The sequence below is a fragment of the Anopheles moucheti genome, chromosome X, assembly GCF_943734755.1.
Source record: "Anopheles moucheti chromosome X, idAnoMoucSN_F20_07, whole genome shotgun sequence".
NCBI lineage: Eukaryota > Metazoa > Arthropoda > Insecta > Diptera > Culicidae > Anopheles > Anopheles moucheti.
In genome coordinates this window covers 24,210-43,877 of record NC_069142.1, presented here as the reverse complement: position 1 = coordinate 43,877, position 19,668 = coordinate 24,210, and the positions used below count along the sequence as shown (strand labels likewise).

The window sequence follows — 19,668 nt, the reverse complement described above, 5'->3', positions numbered from 1 at the left end:
TACAAACACAGTGAACATGTTTGAAAAAAAACGAAATTTGTTTAGTGTAACGGACAGTCTGTGATTTGAATTTTTGCTGCTTGGGAAAAATGTATTTAGTATGGCAGCACTGCAGGTGACAGTTCAGCATGGATTATTTTTGAAACAATAAGATCGGACTCTCGCTGGAAACAAGAACAAGAGCGGACATTTGTAGTCAAATTTTATATATCAACGTAGGGGCTAGAATCACCAAGGAGTTAGAACGTAACAAACTTTATTAATGTGGGATGAGTGTCATGATGAAATTGGACTGGGAACACAAAAGAATGAATGGTACACAGCAAAAGGAAGAATTAATAACAGTAGGATTTAACCTCGGTTTAATATCCTAGTTTTACAGGGTTTTACACTTTAGTTCAGACTGGCAGCACACATTTTTTGACACGCCGTACTCGATTTCTTGTCGCGATAAACAATTGCATATAAACAAATGCTACAAGCTCAAACCAATCTTTCACAAGGGGGGTTATAAACATGCGGCCGAAAAGCTTTCAAGCGTCTGGCTGTTGAAATTAAATGCTCCCGATCAAAAATCCGATGCTTGCAATCAAAAATGAGCGCTCGCGACAAGAAATCGAGTGCGGCGTGTCAAAAAATGTGTGCTGCCAGTCTGAACTAAAGTGTAAAACCCTGTATCTCAAGAACCGTATTTGCTCGTCCCTGCTCAATAGCACATATCGGAGAGCAGCTGTATGTAGTTACCTAAATTGTCAAACTGATTCAAAATGGCGTCGCAAGGAACGTTAGGGCAAGTTACTTTCCAAACAATGTAATGTCAATCTGTGCCGCATCCACGTTTTTGCTGACATTACAATCAGCTTCTGTATCTTATTTTCAGCGATTCGAAACTAAATTGTATAAAGCAGTGCACACAAAGTTAACAACAATCAATTGTGTGTCGGAAAAAAGAGTAGGTGAACCGCGTTTGTGACGACGTGATATATCTGGAATGAAGGTAAGGTAATAGTTCAGCGCCGCTTCATTCGAGTTTGGGTGATGCTCTATGGAAATCGCTTTGAACGATTTTGAAACGGCATGGAAAGGGATAAAGCACCACATTTAAGTACAACACTAAACGAGAAACACTTTTAAACACTTTAGCATTAATGAATGGAGTCATAAATACCAACCAATCATGCCACACATTGAGCTAGTGCCGGATCGGAAGCTGTTAAAACCGAATTTTGATGGATACATACTATCTCTCGACCCAGTACCGGTACTTTCGACGGATTTTTCCAATACCAATGGCCCGCACCGTGTAAAACCTACCGACCAGCAGTATTCCTACTATCATTCCCGGCTTTTTAGCATGCAGAATCACCTCGTCCGGGACCCATGGACAAACGGGCAGTGTTACTACATCGATGTGACTGGCATGGTACAGCGCGTGTCTTACGATTCTATGCTAGGGCGGATGCGTCCGCTCGTTCCAGTGTTTAAACTAACACTGGTGGCCTCTGATGTGGGTCAAGATCAAGTGATTGCTAACCACCGATATAATTGTTCGTTGGTGTTCCCCTCCGAGCAGCTGTGCCTTCTTTCGGATGGATGCGGAACCGTACGTGTACTGGGGACAGGCGATAGAACAACTGGGCGTGAGTGGAAGTTACAAAGCACATTCAAACTACTGGAGCATAATCTTACTGGAGGTGTGCTGCCCGGTGGTAGCGTGTTGCTTGATGGGCGATTAATCGTACGGAATGACCAGCGTTCGTTGCATGTTGTAATGCTACAAATCGATTATCAGCCTGCTGCAAAATCCAAGTCGCTTCTACATTGGTTCACGCTTGAGCAGTCTGTACCATCGGCGTGGACATTAAGTGTTTCGCGGACACTGCAAAGTGAAGGCTATCCGAGGTACTGTGTGCTCGATTATCATGCGACAGCCATACTAGTGGCGTGCAATGAGCCATTTCGCTTCTTGCACGACTCGGAGCACCCCGTCATTATGCTGAAATCGCAAACTATGCCCTCGGATACACAAGATAAACCTGCCTGGGATCAGTTTCCTTTCCGATGGACGCAAACATTGGAAGAAGTTAATGTGACGTTCGATAAACAGCCTGATGTTCAGTATCGAGTTATGACTGAACCCTCACCACCCAACAGCGAATCCTGTTTGAAGGTGTTTGTTAATGATGTTCTCGTGATCGATGGTTCAGAATTTTGCTCAAAGATTGATTACGAACGGACCGTTTGGGCGATGGACCGAAGGACGTTGGAAATTACATTGCAGAAGCAGATCACTGGTGTCGAGTGGCCGTTTTTATTTCCTGGCGGTCCGGAAGAAGCTGTATCGGGAGGTTTCGACATTCACAGCCAACAGTCTTATATGCCACCCATTACGAACCTAAGTGCACCACTGGAATCGTGCGACTTTGAAGGTGAGCAGGAAACCTATTACACACTGGAACGACTTTCCTGCAAGGACCATGCAGTAACGCACGCTGTATCTCTTGGCAGTCGGCCACCACTTTTCGGAGTGACCTTACGTGCCGGGTTACCGGCCACCTTTGTCGTGCGGCACGATGTCGATGCTTGCCTGTGGCAGCTGCTGCCAGTCCCGGTTGGTACGGAGGACTGTCGTTTACAACACGCAGGCACGTTGCACGCGTTTGGGTATGTGCAAGCATCCAAACGCCAGCAGAAGTATCTTGGATGTTCACCCGATATGGGGTACGCAGTGATCTGTGAGTCTCACCGTGGAATTTACATATATAAAAGTAGCTACGGTGCTAGTTTGCGCAACCGTAATGGGATGCAAGTAGCGATAGGGCAACATCAGTTTGTGAGTTTGAAGGACACTGGAGAAGTGTTAGGCATTAGCTGCGAGGACAAGATGTTGGTGTTGCTTACAGAAAAAGCGATTCACGTGTTGCAGATTACCACTGAGTAGAGTGTAATATTTGGACGCCTCATCTAATCGCATTTTTGACTTTGTCACAGAACACTTTCTTTATAAATAGGCTGCTTGGGTTGAATTAATGGCCCATGGTTTTAGCTGGTAGCGACGCCGAGCTTTTACGCGACAGAACCAAAGCCAAATCCCCCGTTGAAAGGACTGAATATTCAGTAATGTGGTTAAATTAACTCTATTTAGGAAGTCATTTATGGCAGACAAGATCTTAGTAGGTCGTTATACCAAGAAGAAAAGCTAAATCTATCAAAATCATTTTAATTAATATCATGTTATTATTTGATTTATGATTTCTATACATATGTAGTAAAAATTGATAAGAGTTTTTTTTTCTGTTGATATATAGAAATTTGTGAAAGTTTTAACTTAAAACAAGACAGTGAAGATAAGCTCGGTTGCGTCGATATGACGTAGGTATATCGAAAGAACGCTGTTTCGCCAAATAATGAAGCATATAATTAGTTGTTCTAGATGGTAATATATGGCAGTATTAAATAAATAGTCCAGCCTAGGGGCGAATAGGGTCCAATAGGGCGGCCCGGTGGCATGATGGTAGCGGAGCCGGTCTTCACACGAACGGACCGAACCAAAATCCCATCCGGACCAATCCCCCGTAGCAAGGACTGACTATCCTGCTACGTGGTAAAATAAGTCGATACGGCCAGGCCGTTCTGACGAATAAAAAAAAAATAAATAAATAAATAGTCCAGGAAATTAACCCATTACCTGAAACATACAAGTACATGCAAATATGTTCAGGATATAGCTTGCACTTTGATTAAGTAAATATGAGAAAGATTTAGTGATCATTAAGTTAAATATGAAGAGGTTGATTCAGAGTTGCTGGTCTAGTTTTTGTTGTTTCCATAAATATTGAACAGTTTAAGGTTGTACCAATAGAGATAGCACGTTATTTTCTTGGGTTTTAACCAATGCCTTGATGAAAGAGACTTCAATATGTACAGATTTCAAATAAAAACTTGGCATTCAGTCAGAAAGGGGGAGGGGAGGATTGATATACCACCTTGCGATAGATAATACATAAAGGATAGATTAGATTAAACTAAGGTTTAATTTAAAATGTTCGCACTGGTATTAGAACAGATGGGCCACCTCCTTGCAGGCTGATTGTAGATCCGGATACCGATATTGGAAACCATACTCGAGCACTCGTTGTGGTACCACCTTCGCTCCGTTTGTCAGCAGTACTGCTCGCTCCTCGGCAAAAATGAGATTTAGCGCGAATATAGGCATTGGAAAAATGGAAGGACGAACCAGGGCGGAAGCGAATGCTTTGGTGAAATCCGCATTAGTGGACAGTTCGGGTGCTACACCATTCAATACGCCCGTAACCTCGGGCCGTTCGATTGCAAAGCGTATTAATGCGCAAAGGTCATCCGCGTGTATCCAGGGCAAATCATGGCGCCCGTCGCCTACTGGCCCGCCGAAACCAAACCAGAACGGCAGTATAAGCGACTGGATCATTCCGCCTTCGCGGCCAAGCACGACACCGCTTCGAACGCGTACGCTGCGACAGATTGAGTTATCCGATAATGTAGCTGCTCTTTCCCATTCAATGCAGAGGCGTGACATGAAATCATAGTCTGACACATTCGACAGTTCGCTGTGCTTTTGGCTACCCGTTGGGTAATGGCTAACGCCGGAGATGTTGACGAATACGGAGGGTTTGACGGTTGCCCGTTCGATCGCACGAGCGCAGGCGGCTGTCGTGTTAATGCGTGAGTTCCAAACGTTCTGCTTGAATCCCGGTGTCCAGCGGCGTGTTGGGTCGAGCACATTTTGACCAGCAAGATTGACAACGGCCGTTGTTCCATTCGGTAGGCCATGTTTTTCTAGTTCATGCCAGCTAATGTGTTTGGGACCAGGCATGCGCGAAATCGTCGTCACTTCATATCCTTCAGCGAGCAGCGTTTTCACCAACCGGCGACCAATAAAACCGGTTCCACCACCTGGAACGGGGAAAGGTACGATTAAATTAAATGCAAATTAAGAATAAATGAAGATCACTTGGATCGTAAGCGAGTGTTGTAATCTGCTACATGTAGGATAGCAGATCATGTTAAGAAAATGCCACATTACGCAACGCATCTTAATAGTAGGCGAATATTAAACCCATTTTAACCTTGCTTGGTTGAACGTTTGAAGCTATACAATTTATGCGGTATGCTATACTTTTATTGCAACTTACCAATAACAACGTGTGACATGGCTGTGATAGAGATATAAACGAGTGCTGCTGCTAGATTATTCTGAAATAATAAAGCTTCTTTTTAGATAAATCTTGTTCTTGTTGAAAAATATGCTGACATACACTACTATGTGGGTATTTCACCAGTTATGTATTAAAATAAACAGAAATGTTCAGGTATTTTCGATCTTTTTTTTATTGTGAAGGTGTTGGTCAGTTCCACAATCCAGTTTCTGGTCGGGAGAAAGCGCTCTCAATGTTTAGCTATCTTCAAATTTCAATATCACCACCGAATTGTACGTTCAGCGTAATAGGCGGAAGGAAAACAAACAATTTCTTCTTCTTCTTCGTTTAACGTGGTTTGTCACGGTCCGGCACGAGAATCCAGCAACCTGGGGCCCTGTACTATTTCGTGATTTTGTTACACAAAGACCTCTTGATATGTGTACCGGCAACTGTTACCATATGTCCCTAATTTTACTTTTTCTATGATATTTCTTAAACCTTTTGGGTTCGTTTGTACATTATGTTATGACGTTTAGTTTATGTGAGTTTGTTTGATGTCTGTTTATATCTAGTGATGCTCTACTTCATTATTATGCTCCTAATGTTCTACCTCTTTAAATTTTAGTTCTGCCGTTAATTTAGAAGATGACTTTGTTTGTTTGGATGAATTTTAGGATTTTTTTGATTACTTCAGTTTTTTCAGCTTTCCAACTATTAATAAATGCTTCTTCTGTTGGTAATTTTTCCTTTCTTCTTTCTAATCCGAATCTCATGCAATGAAAGATTCCCATATAGCCATTCTACGACCGTCGGTCGTAATAAAGTCATATAAATTTGATTTTGTATGGAAATGGTCTTTGTATATAAGACTGGTTTTTGGCCATGCTATGTAACGCCAAGGAGGCACAGAAAAAAGTCTGGACAACAACTATAATTGAAAACAGGTTTATGATCCAACTGAAATGTGTCTGAAACATGTTATTTTTCACCGAACTATCGTAACATTTCATCGATTTCGGTTGTAGTTTCAAATCTGTTTCGATAAATGTCATACAGCTTATCGAAGATAGCGATATATTTCGTTTTTTCCTCTCTGTCATGTCAGAACAATTGTCAACACTTCCTTTGATATAAACCGTGTGTTTCTGTGTTTCAGGCAATCAATAGTGTTTTTGAGGCTAATATTAGCTATCTTTTAGCTATTTGAAACGTAAATAGCCGTAAATATTGTTAAGCGAGTATAATCTGATTATGATTCCTTCGATTTTCAGTGATAGGAATGGATTACGCTGCAAAAATAAGGAGAACCGGTATGCTGTACAGGCGTCGTACTAGAGTGGAACGAACCTTTGCGAACATCGATCTGGCAACAGGTAAGATTACTTTGCACTTTCCAACAGGAAAATACTGTAAAACTAGGAACTTTTTACTTCAGAAATACACACTAATGCAATATGTTTTCACTTAATTTCCTTTTTTGAGGTGCAGCTCTTTGATTTATTCTTCGCTGTATGGTTATTCCGGCACCAAAGGATGGACAAAGCAACAATTTCTGCGAATCTTTGCACTTGTATGTTCAACCAAAATATTATCTCCGAACCAATCCATGCAACAGAAAGAGAATGCAAATCCTGTTGCCTCTTTCTCTCACTCGAGCAGAACGAAGAATAAAATTAAAACGAACAGTATTTAACGAGTCTGAAATGTTTCATTTATTTATGAGAAATATTTCACAAGAACCTAAATATCGTTTCAGAAATATTTCAGACGTTACTGAAACGGTTTCAAAGCGTAACGCATTTAATTTTCACGTAACGCTTCCTCAAATTTTCGTAACGAGTCTTATGATTGCTGCTGCTTGTCCTCATTTATGTAATCAATTACGACTCCTTATATCGGTCTTTCAATGGTCGTATTTCAGTTTTTGGCTATGTGGGTTCACACAAGATGCACCAAATTGATGGTGCAGTACAAGATCGGTATGTATTTTGTCTCTATGTATGTAAATAGTCTCAGCATCAGCATCATCATTACCGTCATCAAACCGTCATGAGTTTGTCTCGTCTTGTTTTCCTGGGATTGTAACGTAAACTATTGTCAATACATTAGAGGGGCAACTATTATGTAGCAAGAACTCTGCTTGAAACCAAACGTGCGATTATAATTTAACTTTTACGACGAAGAATATCACATGCACATTTATAGGTCGGATGCGGTAAAGAAAATTGTAACCCATTTTAACCACTGCGAGGCCATCTCTGGAGCTGTTGTGCGATGTACAAGGATCATCTACAGGTTAAGGACCCTCTTCTAGTACAAGAAGGACCTGAATCATGGTGAAAAAGCACATTCATTTCTTTCATTCCTTTGGTTCTGCCGGCAGCATGATCATGACGGTGGTACCGGTTGCACGAACATGACGGTGATAAATGTGCGAATAACGCTTTTTTCGCTATGGTAGCAGATGCAGAAGACTCCTCATTGTTATTTTCTGCATGTAAACAACTGCATTTTATATAATTGCAGATAAAACTCGTTCGTTTCTGCAGCGGCTTCACTCGTGTTGTTTACGTGAGCTTCTTCTTCTTCTTCTTCTTGATGACGGTGTGACACCCAATATGCTGCCCAAGGTACCAACATCAACAATAGCAATGCCCCCTAAGGTGGGCTAAAACTTGCAAAATGTTGAAAAATCGTCTGAATGTTAATAAAACGTTATTGTAAAATTAGTTAAAATCTTCTTAAAGTCATATAAGATAAAGTTGCTGACCATAATGCAGTAAAAATGCCTTAAAAACACGTGCACTCTTGAACTGTGTAGCGTAAATCGACAATGTTAGCCCGTCCGGCTGTCTTTTGCATGCTGGGTTATGGGGCGTTTACACGAAGATTATAATTAATTTTTTTGACAGATTGAATTAATTTTTTCTCCGACAAATTAATTTTTCCTCCGAAAAATTAATTTTTCCTCCGACAAATTAATTTTTTGCTCCGAAAAATTAATCGCTACTGTCAAAATCGATTAAAGCTCTGGTACCCTTTAATTGTGAGCAGACAGTGAACAACATTGGATTATTTTAGCAGTGGTATGTATTTGTGTATTAAAATATTGTGATAATTACCAAATGTTTACTTAAAAATGTTTTAATATTATTTTTTTAGCAATGGAAAGCGACAACAATCGTTCTAAATTCGTAAGTTTGTGCGTGTCTTTAGCGGTGCCGCATTGAATCGCCACCGAGAGTAGTGTGTGTGTGTGTGTGTGTTTTTTTGAATTTGAATTGAATTTGAATTTGAATGTTTTGAATTATTGTTGTACATTTTACATTCGGTGTTGTTTTTGTGCCAAAAGAATCTGTTCCTATTATGATTACGATTATTTTATCTTGTTCTATTTGTACCCTTGCTGCCCTGTCCATCGCCTTCCTTCCTTCGGATCCTTCCTGCGGATGCTGCTGCTCTTGGTGCTCCGATGTACTGTCTGCCGTTGATGTTGTCCTTTGGGGTTTAATTAACTGTCCGCAGCTTGTGCCGCTGGTGTTCCTGTTGTCCACAACACTCTCCACTGTTGCTGAGGTCGCTGCTGCCCTTGCTGAAAACTGTACTGCCCGGTGTTGCTGTTGCTAAATTCCTGTTATTGCTGTTGCTGATGCCACTGCTGCTGTTATACTTTCCAACATTTAATTATTTTGTATTTATAACTTTGTGATTATATTTATTCTATCGCAAAAAGGCTGTTATGAGTTTATACGCTGTTGAAATAAAGAAATATTTTTGTTAACTAATAAGCAATTATTGCAATAACATTATCTTTTCTTTTGATGACATATTTGATGATACTTTTAAGAAACTAAAACCATGTAACGGAGTGATGTAAAAATTCATACGTGTTGGGTACGTACGCAGCCAGGCACTCATGTGCGCTCTCCACGAGAAGTCTCTCGCTGGATGAGAAGCACGAGTGGCCGTTGAAGCAAAAGGGCAACTAGGACGATCGGGATCGTGGTCTTGATCCCGATCAAGCTGCGAGGAGTCGGGTTTGAGCAGCTGATCGATAAAGTCAACTATGTGACACTGCACGTTTTAGCCTATAATATAGTATATGTGTTTCCATGTAACCAAACAGTTCTTTTTATTTGCGTTTGTGTTGTTTTAAAGTGTAAAGTATCACCAACGTAAAAATACGTTACTCTACATGTACGTTCTTTAGAAGAACAAAAAACAATACTTACTATTACATAGCTACGTAGTTGTCTAGTATCGGGTAAGTTTGTCTAGATATCGATTATAAATATTGCAACTAATATTGGGATAATTCTGTTTTCCCCCTTCTGCGGAACAATTGCGGGAAGATTTATTCATAATTAATTAGCCTTTAAATATACCGGCGGGTTCTGGTAGATCTATTTACAGTACTGACGTGATCGACACAGCCAAGTAAATCTCACAAACTCAATTGGTTCGTTTTTATCGTTTCGCGGACGCATTGTGATCGGGTGGGTTTCGGGATCGTAAGTCAATTAAAACACACGCCACAACCCGTGTTATTGCCCCGCAGCACACTGATTCACCACCATTCGATGTCTGCCCGCATGACAGTCCACCGAGTAATGGTGGCCTTACCTTCCCGGCCAGTTCCAAATCGGGTTTGAAAAAACCTTACCAAAAGCACCCATTTCCCGACACACCAAAGTAAACACATGGAAACCACCCACCCACAAACGGGGACCGGGTACCCCGTAAGCGTGGAACGCGAATGCATCGCGTAAGATTCGCGTTGGAAGTAAATAATTTTCCGGAGCGTTGTTGCTGATCGAACGTTCCGGAGCGAACTCGTGGGAAACCCGCTGACCACGCTTGGTTACAGGGTTCCGGGAACCGGGTAGCCTGTTAAAAGTTGCAGTACACAAACAAAACACACGCAAATAGGGAAAATGGAAGGAAAATGACCGGGACAACAATGCGTCCAATAACATGGTTTACACTTGGTACATTTCCGCGGTTGTAAGGTTGTTATTCCGTCTGTTCACTTTTAGGCAGTGATATGTAAACTATACCTTGGTTTCGGATGGTTTCGGAGGGAAACGCGAAATTTCTAATGGAGGGAAAGAAAGTGCAACAGCTAAAACGTTTAGCTAAAGCTAAACACTCATCTCATTGCTACGCGGTGCAATTGCTATGCGGTGCACACATTCTTCACAATGCTACTGATTAACGACTTGGAAACCTAAAAAAATAACCGCATTACTTTTAATAATTTTGTTAATTAATATTATTAATCGTTTGTTGCTTACACGAAATATAAACTGCAGGCTGGTGAATGTTTCTCCAGTTGCCAAAAAGCGCAAAGTTATGAATAACCTTTCTTGGGCCGTAACTGCTTCACGCATATTTGTGTCCATCCTCTGAATTCTCGGCCCAACAAATGACAAAAGATGATCAAAATCTTCCTTCGTCATCCGTAAGAATGTTTTAATCGTCTCATTCACTTGTTCTGCCATGATGGTGTCCATCAATCGGTTCCCAGCCAGATCTCTTCGATGAAACATTTCGATTGCCCACCATCGAAGTGTTCTACGCTCTCGTCGTCCGTATGTATGGTCATTATCAGTGACCGGTACAACACCGTCTTCATTCATTTTTTCACAGAGCTTAGATAGCTTAGAGAGTAGTTATATATATTTCACACCGTTTCTCGAGTCACTATGCAATAAACACCGTTGGATTTTGTTTGGATTCCGCGCGCTAGACCACAACAAGGATAAAATTGACATAAATTGCGTTTATACATTCAGTTCAAGATCGCGAGTAGAGGACTATCTGTCCATCAAAAAATTAATTTGTCGGAGCAAAAATTAATTCAATCTGTCAAAAAATTAATTTTTCGGAGGAAAAAATTAATTCAATCTGTCAAAAAATTTAATTATAATCTTCGTGTAAACGCACGGTCAGTCGAGAAAAATTTTTTTGCTCAAATCGACCCGGGAATCAATTTTTCGTATTCTACGGCTCATTTGCTACAACTTTGCAAAAATTTGTGAAAACGAACAATTTTGACCCCCTCGACGTCCACCGACCATCAGTCGAGAAAAATTTTTTTGCTCAAATCGACCCGGGAATCAATTTTTCGTATTCTACGGCTCATTTGCTACAACTTTGCAACAATTTGTGAAAACGAACAATTTTGACCCCCTCGACGTCCACCGACCATGAGTCGAGAAAAATTTTTTTGCTCAAATCGACCCGGGAATCAATTTTTCGTATTCTACGGCTCATTTGCTGCAACTTTGCAAAAATTTGTGAAAACGAACAATTTTGACCCCCTCGACGTCCATCGACCATCAGTCGAGAAAAATTTTTTTGCTCAAATCGACCCGGGAATCAATTTTTCGTATTCTACGGCTCATTTGCTACAACTTTGCAAAAATTTGTGAAAACGAACAATTTTGACCCCCTCGACGTCCACCGACCATCAGTCGAGAAAAATTTTTTTGCTCAAATCGACCCGGGAATCAATTTTTCGTATTCTACGGCTCATTTGCTACAACTTTGCAAAAATTTGTGAAAACGAACAATTTTGACCCCCTCGACGTCCACCGACCATCAGTCGAGAAAAATTTTTTTGCTCAAATCGACCCGGGAATCAATTTTTCGTATTCTACGGCTCATTTGCTACAACTTTGTAAAAATTTGTGAAAACGAACAATTTTGACCCCCTCGACGTCCACCGACCATCAGTCGAGAAAAATTTTTTTGCTCAAATCGACCCGGGAATCAATTTTTCGTATTCTACGGCTCATTTGCTGCAACTTTGCAAAAATTTGTGAAAACGAACAATTTTGACCCCCTCGACGTCCACCGACCATCAGTCGAGAAAAATTTTTTTGCTCAAATCGACCCGGGAATCAATTTTTCGTATTCTACGGCTCATTTGCTGCAACTTTGCAAAAATTTGTGAAAACGAACAATTTTGACCCCCTCGACGTCCACCGACCATCAGTCGAGAAAAATTTTTTTGCTCAAATCGACCCGGGAATCAATTTTTCGTATTCTACGGCTCATTTGCTACAACTTTGCAAAAATTTGTGAAAATGAACAATTTTGACCCCCTCGACGTCCACCGACCATCAGTCGAGAAAAATTTTTTTGCTCAAATCGACCCGGGAATCAATTTTTCGTATTCTACGGCTCATTTGCTGCAACTTTGCAAAAAATTGTGAAAACGAACAATTTTGACCCCCTCGACGTCCACCGACCATCAGTCGAGAAAAATTTTTTTGCTCAAATCGACCCGGGAATCAATTTTTCGTATTCTACGGCTCATTTGCTGCAACTTTGCAAAAATTTGTGAAAACGAACAATTTTGACCCCCTCGACGTCCACCGACCATCAGTCGAGAAAAATTTTTTTGCTCAAATCGACCCGGGAATCAATTTTTCGTATTCTACGGCTCATTTGCTACAACTTTGCAAAAATTTGTGAAAACGAACAATTTTGACCCCCTCGACGTCCACCGACCATCAGTCGAGAAAATTTTTTTTGCTCAAATCGACCCGGGAATCAATTTTTCGTATTCTACGGCTCATTTGCTGCAACTTTGCAAAAATTTGTGAAAACGAACAATTTTGACCCCCTCGACGTCCACCGACCATCAGTCGAGAAAAATTTTTTTGCTCAAATCGACCCGGGAATCAATTTTTCGTATTCTACGGCTCATTTGCTACAACTTTGCAAAAATTTGTGAAAACGAACAATTTTGACCCCCTCGACGTCCACCGACCATCAGTCGAGAAAAATTTTTTTGCTCAAATCGACCCGGGAATCAATTTTTCGTATTCTACGGCTCATTTGCTGCAACTTTGCAAAAATTTGTGAAAACGAACAATTTTGACCCCCTCGACGTCCACCGACCATCAGTCGAGAAAAATTTTTTTGCTCAAATCGAGCCGGGAATCAATTTTTCGTATTCTACGGCTCATTTGCTACAACTTTGCAAAAATTTGTGAAAACGAACAATTTTGACCCCCTCGACGTCCACCGACCATCAGTCGAGAAAAATTTTTTTGCTCAAATCGACCCGGGAATCAATTTTTCGTATTCTACGGCTCATTTGCTACAACTTTGCAAAAATTTGTGAAAACGAACAATTTTGACCCCCTCGACGTCCACCGACCATCAGTCGAGAAAAATTTTTTGCTCAAATCGACCCGGGAATCAATTTTTCGTATTCTACGGCTCATTTGCTACAACTTTGCAAAAATTTGTAAAAACGAACAATTTTGACCCCCTCGACGTCCACCGACCATCAGTCGAGAAAAATTTTTTTGCTCAAATCGACCCGGGAATCAATTTTTCGTATTCTACGGCTCATTTGCTGCAACTTTGCAAAAATTTGTGAAAACGAACAATTTTGACCCCCTCGACGTACACCGACCATCAGTCGAGAAAAATTTTTTTGCTCAAATCGACCCGGGAATCAATTTTTCGTATTCTACGGCTCATTTGCTACAACTTTGCAAAAATTTGTGAAAACGAACAATTTTGACCCCCTCGACGTCCACCGACCATCAGTCGAGAAAAATTTTTTTGCTCAAATCGACCCGGGAATCAATTTTTCGTATTCTACGGCTCATTTGCTGCAACTTTGCAAAAATTTGTGAAAACGAACAATTTTGACCCCCTCGACGTACACCGACCATCAGTCGAGAAAAATTTTTTTGCTCAAATCGACCCGGGAATCAATTTTTCGTATTCTACGGCTCATTTGCTACAACTTTGCAAAAATTTGTGAAAACGAACAATTTTGACCCCCTCGACGTCCACCGACCATGAGTCGAGAAAAATTTTTTTGCTCAAATCGACCCGGGAATCAATTTTTCGTATTCTACGGCTCATTTGCTACAACTTTGCAAAAATTTGTGAAAACGAACAATTTTGACCCCCTCGACGTACACCGACCATGAGTCGAGAAAAATTTTTTTGCTCAAATCGACCCGGGAATCAATTTTTCGTATTCTACGGCTCATTTGCTGCAACTTTGCAAAAATTTGTGAAAACGAACAATTTTGACCCCCTCGACGTACACCGACCATCAGTCGAGAAAAATTTTTTTGCTCAAATCGACCCGGGAATCAATTTTTTGTATTCTACGGCTCATTTGCTACAACTTTGCAAAAATTTGTGAAAACGAACAATTTTGACCCCCTCGACGTCCACCGACCATGAGTCGAGAAAAATTTTTTTGCTCAAATCGACCCGGGAATCAATTTTTCGTATACGGCTCATTTGCTGCAACTTTGCAAAAATTTGTGAAAACGAACAATTTTGACCCCCTCGACGTACACCGACCATCAGTCGAGAAAAATTTTTTTGCTCAAATCGACCCGGGAATCAATTTTTCGTATTCTACGGCTCATTTGCTGCAACTTTGCAAAAATTTGTGAAAACGAACAATTTTGACCCCCTCGACGTACACCGACCATCAGTCGAGAAAAATTTTTTTGCTCAAATCGACCCGGGAATCAATTTTTCGTATTCTACGGCTCATTTGCTACAACTTTGCAAAAATTTGTGAAAACGAACAATTTTGACCCCCTCGACGTCCACCGACCATGAGTCGAGAAAAATTTTTTTGCTCAAATCGACCCGGGAATCAATTTTTCGTATTCTACGGCTCATTTGCTGCAACTTTGCAAAAATTTGTGAAAACGAACAATTTTGACCCCCTCGACGTCCACCGACCATCAGTCGAGAAAATTTTTTTGCTCAAATCGACCCGGGAATCAATTTTTCGTATTCTACGGCTCATTTGCTACAACTTTGCAAAAATTTGTGAAAACGAACAATTTTGACCCCCTCGACGTCCACCGACCATCAGTCGAGAAAAATTTTTTTGCTCAAATCGACCCGGGAATCAATTTTTCGTATTCTACGGCTCATTTGCTGCAACTTTGCAAAAATTTGTGAAAACGAACAATTTTGACCCCCTCGACGTACACCGACCATCAGTCGAGAAAAATTTTTTTGCTCAAATCGACCCGGGAATCAATTTTTCGTATTCTACGGCTCATTTGCTACAACTTTGCAAAAATTTGTGAAAACGAACAATTTTGACCCCCTCGACGTCCACCGACCATGAGTCGAGAAAAATTTTTTTGCTCAAATCGACCCGGGAATCAATTTTTCGTATTCTACGGCTCATTTGCTACAACTTTGCAAAAATTTGTGAAAACGAACAATTTTGACCCCCTCGACGTACACCGACCATGAGTCGAGAAAAATTTTTTTGCTCAAATCGACCCGGGAATCAATTTTTCGTATTCTACGGCTCATTTGCTGCAACTTTGCAAAAATTTGTGAAAACGAACAATTTTGACCCCCTCGACGTACACCGACCATCAGTCGAGAAAAATTTTTTTGCTCAAATCGACCCGGGAATCAATTTTTTGTATTCTACGGCTCATTTGCTACAACTTTGCAAAAATTTGTGAAAACGAACAATTTTGACCCCCTCGACGTCCACCGACCATGAGTCGAGAAAAATTTTTTTGCTCAAATCGACCCGGGAATCAATTTTTCGTATTCTACGGCTCATTTGCTGCAACTTTGCAAAAATTTGTGAAAACGAACAATTTTGACCCCCTCGACGTACACCGACCATCAGTCGAGAAAAATTTTTTTGCTCAAATCGACCCGGGAATCAATTTTTCGTATTCTACGGCTCATTTGCTGCAACTTTGCAAAAATTTGTGAAAACGAACAATTTTGACCCCCTCGACGTACACCGACCATCAGTCGAGAAAAATTTTTTTGCTCAAATCGACCCGGGAATCAATTTTTCGTATTCTACGGCTCATTTGCTACAACTTTGCAAAAATTTGTGAAAACGAACAATTTTGACCCCCTCGACGTCCACCGACCATGAGTCGAGAAAAATTTTTTTGCTCAAATCGACCCGGGAATCAATTTTTCGTATTCTACGGCTCATTTGCTACAACTTTGCAAAAATTTGTGAAAACGAACAATTTTGACCCCCTCGACGTACACCGACCATCAGTCGAGAAAAATTTTTTTGCTCAAATCGACCCGGGAATCAATTTTTCGTATTCTACGGCTCATTTGCTACAACTTTGCAAAAATTTGTGAAAACGAACAATTTTGACCCCCTCGACGTACACCGACCATCAGTCGAGAAAAATTTTTTTGCTCAAATCGACCCGGGAATCAATTTTTCGTATTCTACGGCTCATTTGCTGCAACTTTGCAAAAATTTGTGAAAACGAACAATTTTGACCCCCTCGACGTCCACCGACCATCAGTCGAGAAAAATTTTTTGCTCAAATCGACCCGGGAATCAATTTTTCGTATTCTACGGCTCATTTGCTGCAACTTTGCAAAAATTTGTGAAAACGAACAATTTTGACCCCCTCGACGTCCACCGACCATGAGTCGAGAAAAATTTTTTTGCTCAAATCGACCCGGGAATCAATTTTTCGTATTCTACGGCTCATTTGCTGCAACTTTGCAAAAATTTGTGAAAACGAACAATTTTGACCCCCTCGACGTCCACCGACCATCAGTCGAGAAAATTTTTTTTGCTCAAATCGACCCGGGAATCAATTTTTCGTATTCTACGGCTCATTTGCTGCAACTTTGCAAAAATTTGTGAAAACGAACAATTTTGACCCCCTCGACGTCCACCGACCATGAGTCGAGAAAAATTTTTTTGCTCAAATCGACCCGGGAATCAATTTTTCGTATTCTACGGCTCATTTGCTACAACTTTGCAAAAATTTGTGAAAACGAACAATTTTGACCCCCTCGACGTACACCGACCATCAGTCGAGAAAAATTTTTTTGCTCAAATCGACCCGGGAATCAATTTTTCGTATTCTACGGCTCATTTGCTACAACTTTGCAAAAATTTGTGAAAACGAACAATTTTGACCCCCTCGACGTACACCGACCATCAGTCGAGAAAAATTTTTTTGCTCAAATCGACCCGGGAATCAATTTTTCGTATTCTACGGCTCATTTGCTGCAACTTTGCAAAAATTTGTGAAAACGAACAATTTTGACCCCCTCGACGTCCACCGACCATCAGTCGAGAAAAATTTTTTGCTCAAATCGACCCGGGAATCAATTTTTCGTATTCTACGGCTCATTTGCTGCAACTTTGCAAAAATTTGTGAAAACGAACAATTTTGACCCCCTCGACGTCCACCGACCATGAGTCGAGAAAAATTTTTTTGCTCAAATCGACCCGGGAATCAATTTTTCGTATTCTACGGCTCATTTGCTGCAACTTTGCAAAAATTTGTGAAAACGAACAATTTTGACCCCCTCGACGTCCACCGACCATCAGTCGAGAAAATTTTTTTTGCTCAAATCGACCCGGGAATCAATTTTTCGTATTCTACGGCTCATTTGCTGCAACTTTGCAAAAATTTGTGAAAACGAACAATTTTGACCCCCTCGACGTCCACCGACCATCAGTCGAGAAAAATTTTTTTGCTCAAATCGACCCGGGAATCAATTTTTCGTATTCTACGGCTCATTTGCTACAACTTTGCAAAAATTTGTGAAAACGAACAATTTTGACCCCCTCGACGTACACCGACCATGAGTCGAGAAACATTTTTTTGCTCAAATCGACCCGGGAATCAATTTTTCGTATTCTACGGCTCATTTGCTGCAACTTTGCAAAAATTTGTGAAAACGAACAATTTTGACCCCCTCGACGTCCACCGACCATCAGTCGAGAAAAATTTTTTTGCTCAAATCGACCCGGGAATCAATTTTTCGTATTCTACGGCTCATTTGCTGCAACTTTGCAAAAATTTGTGAAAACGAACAATTTTGACCCCCTCGACGTCCACCGACCATCAGTCGAGAAAAATTTTTTGCTCAAATCGACCCGGGAATCAATTTTTCGTATTCTACGGCTCATTTGCTACAACTTTGCAAAAATTTGTGAAAACGAACAATTTTGACCCCCTCGACGTCCACCGACCATCAGTCGAGAAAAATTTTTTTGCTCAAATCGACCCGGGAATCAATTTTTCGTATTCTACGGCTTATTTGCTGCAACTTTGCAAAAATTTGTGAAAACGAACAATTTTGACCCCCTCGACGTCCACCGACCATCAGTCGAGAAAAATTTTTTGCTCAAATCGACCCGGGAATCAATTTTTCGTATTCTACGGCTCATTTGCTGCAACTTTGCAAAAATTTGTGAAAACGAACAATTTTGACCCCCTCGACGTCCACCGACCATCAGTCGAGAAAAATTTTTTTGCTCAAATCGACCCGGGAATCAATTTTTCGTATTCTACGGCTCATTTGCTACAACTTTGCAAAAATTTGTGAAAACGAACAATTTTGACCCCCTCGACGTACACCGACCATCAGTCGAGAAAAATTTTTTTGCTCAAATCGACCCGGGAATCAATTTTTCGTATTCTACGGCTCATTTGCTGCAACTTTGCAAAAATTTGTGAAAACGAACAATTTTGACCCCCTCGACGTCCATCGACCATCAGTCGAGAAAAATTTTTTTGCTCAAATCGACCCGGGAATCAATTTTTCGTATTCTACGGCTCATTTGCTACAACTTTGCAAAAATTTGTGAAAACGAACAATTTTGACCCCCTCGACGTCCACCGACCATCAGTCGAGAAAAATTTTTTTGCTCAAATCGACCCGGGAATCAATTTTTCGTATTCTACGGCTCATTTGCTACAACTTTGCAAAAATTTGTGAAAACGAACAATTTTGACCCCCTCGACGTACACCGACCATCAGTCGAGAAAAATTTTTTTGCTCAAATCGACCCGGGAATCAATTTTTCGTATTCTACGGCTCATTTGCTACAACTTTGCAAAAATTTGTGAAAACGAACAATTTTGACCCCCTCGACGTACACCGACCATCAGTCGAGAAAAATTTTTTTGCTCAAATCGACCCGGGAATCAATTTTTCGTATTCTACGGCTCATTTGCTACAACTTTGCAAAAATTTGTGAAAACGAACAATTTTGACCCCCTCGACGTACACCGACCATCAGTCGAGAAAAATTTTTTTGCTCAAATCGACCCGGGAATCAATTTTTCGTATTCTACGGCTCATTTGCTACAACTTTGCAAAAATTTGTGAAAACGAACAATTTTGACACCCTCGACGTACACCGACCATCAGTCGAGAAAAATTTTTTGCTCAAATCGACCCGGGAATCAATTTTTCGTATTCTACGGCTCATTTGCTGCAACTTTGCAAAAATTTGTGAAAACGAACAATTTTGACCCCCTCGACGTACACCGACCATCAGTCGAGAAAAATTTTTTGCTCAAATCGACCCGGGAATCAATTTTTCGTATTCTACGGCTCATTTGCTGCAACTTTGCAAAAATTTGTGAAAACGAACAATTTTGACCCCCTCGATGTCCACCGACCATCAGTCGAGAAAAATTTTTTTGCTCAAATCGACCCGGGA

The 19,668-nt window shown here is 40.8% G+C and overlaps 2 protein-coding genes and 1 long non-coding RNA gene across 3 annotated transcripts; 2 read left to right on the top strand and 1 right to left on the bottom strand.

Annotated features, from left to right (window-relative positions):
- Positions 1 to 784: 784 nt before the first annotated feature.
- On the top strand, positions 785 to 3,796 carry LOC128306476 (nudC domain-containing protein 1). Its single transcript, XM_053044007.1, has 2 exons — positions 785 to 997; positions 1,144 to 3,796. The coding sequence occupies exon 2, from the start codon at positions 1,178 to 1,180 to the stop codon at positions 2,939 to 2,941; it is 1,764 nt and encodes a 587-aa protein (XP_052899967.1). The 5' UTR covers positions 785 to 997; positions 1,144 to 1,177; the 3' UTR covers positions 2,942 to 3,796.
- A 149-nt stretch (positions 3,797 to 3,945) lies between these two features.
- Positions 3,946 to 5,250, bottom strand: LOC128306477 (epimerase family protein SDR39U1). Its single transcript, XM_053044008.1, has 2 exons — positions 5,172 to 5,250; positions 3,946 to 4,932 (listed from the first exon to the last, which is right to left on the bottom strand). Exons 1-2 carry the CDS (start codon positions 5,188 to 5,190, stop codon positions 4,058 to 4,060), a joined length of 894 nt encoding a protein of 297 aa, XP_052899968.1. The 5' UTR covers positions 5,191 to 5,250; the 3' UTR covers positions 3,946 to 4,057.
- A 1,056-nt stretch (positions 5,251 to 6,306) lies between these two features.
- LOC128307354 (uncharacterized) lies at positions 6,307 to 6,801 on the top strand. The gene is made up of 3 exons (XR_008287630.1): positions 6,307 to 6,387; positions 6,449 to 6,550; positions 6,666 to 6,801. It is a non-coding gene; the product is annotated as an uncharacterized LOC128307354 (long non-coding RNA).
- The last annotated feature ends 12,867 nt before the right edge of the window (positions 6,802 to 19,668 follow it).

Coding starts and splice junctions, on each gene's coding strand:
- LOC128306476 (XM_053044007.1), top strand. CDS start 1,178: ATGCCACACATTGAGCTAGTGCCGGATCGGAAGCTGTTAAAACCGAAT.